The sequence below is a fragment of the Hyalella azteca genome, unplaced genomic scaffold (assembly GCF_000764305.2).
Source record: "Hyalella azteca isolate HAZT.00-mixed unplaced genomic scaffold, Hazt_2.0.2 contig5869, whole genome shotgun sequence".
Taxonomy (NCBI): Eukaryota; Metazoa; Arthropoda; class Malacostraca; order Amphipoda; family Hyalellidae; genus Hyalella; species Hyalella azteca.
In genome coordinates, this window is record NW_025936048.1 from 1 (window position 1) to 682 (window position 682).

A 682-nucleotide genomic window follows, 5' to 3' on the forward strand; every position below is an offset into this window, starting at 1 on the left:
GTCCGTGGAGCTTCTTGTTCGTGAACGTGAACGCGACGTACTTCGATCCTGCCAACACAAACTACAATCAGTCGTGAGCTCTAATTTATTTTAGTTTCAAGTTTGTATTAAAATAATGAAACTAAGTACATGTTAACATCGTTACTTATAGTATTCAGATTGGTAACAATTTGAGAGTCCGTGTTAAGCTGTCTTTTGTATGTTAGCTAAATATCATCTGACGCGTTACTATATATATTTTTGTTAGTTTTGTAAGCACTTGAGCGAAGGCTACATATTACACATGGTAAAAGTCTGGCTATTAAATGCTAAATTAAATTAAATGCAAGTCGTGCGACTATATGTTGCATTCTTTGTCCGGTGCTGACCGATAAATGTTCATTTGTCACACTGATGCTTCTTGTCAATGGCTCCTATTCGCCCGTTATACAACTACTTACTCATCAAAATTCAAAGCATGTTGTTGGAAACCACATATTACTGCGTCGCTAATTGCACGAGAACAAATGTAAAATATAATGGCAATAAGTATAGCAGAAGATGATTTTCAAACGCCTAACATCAAATAGTCGCAGTATTACTCTTATGAGAAAATTTTCCTACAGATCCCACTGCTCTCTGGAGAACATTTCGCTGGGAGAGTTTGGGGTGTACGAGGTTACAGTGTCCACCGCTGCCTGCT

At 37.8% G+C, this 682-nt stretch overlaps 1 protein-coding gene across 1 annotated transcript; it reads left to right on the top strand.

Annotated features, from left to right (window-relative positions):
- Positions 1–2: 2 nt before the first annotated feature.
- LOC108683219 lies at positions 3–657 on the top strand (the record flags this gene model as incomplete). Its single annotated transcript, XM_018172514.1, is given in 2 exon segments — positions 3–70; positions 606–657. Coding segments are annotated over 2 exon segments (120 nt in total), but the record flags the coding sequence as incomplete, so codon positions are not given.
- Between the last annotated feature and the right edge of the window lie 25 nt (positions 658–682).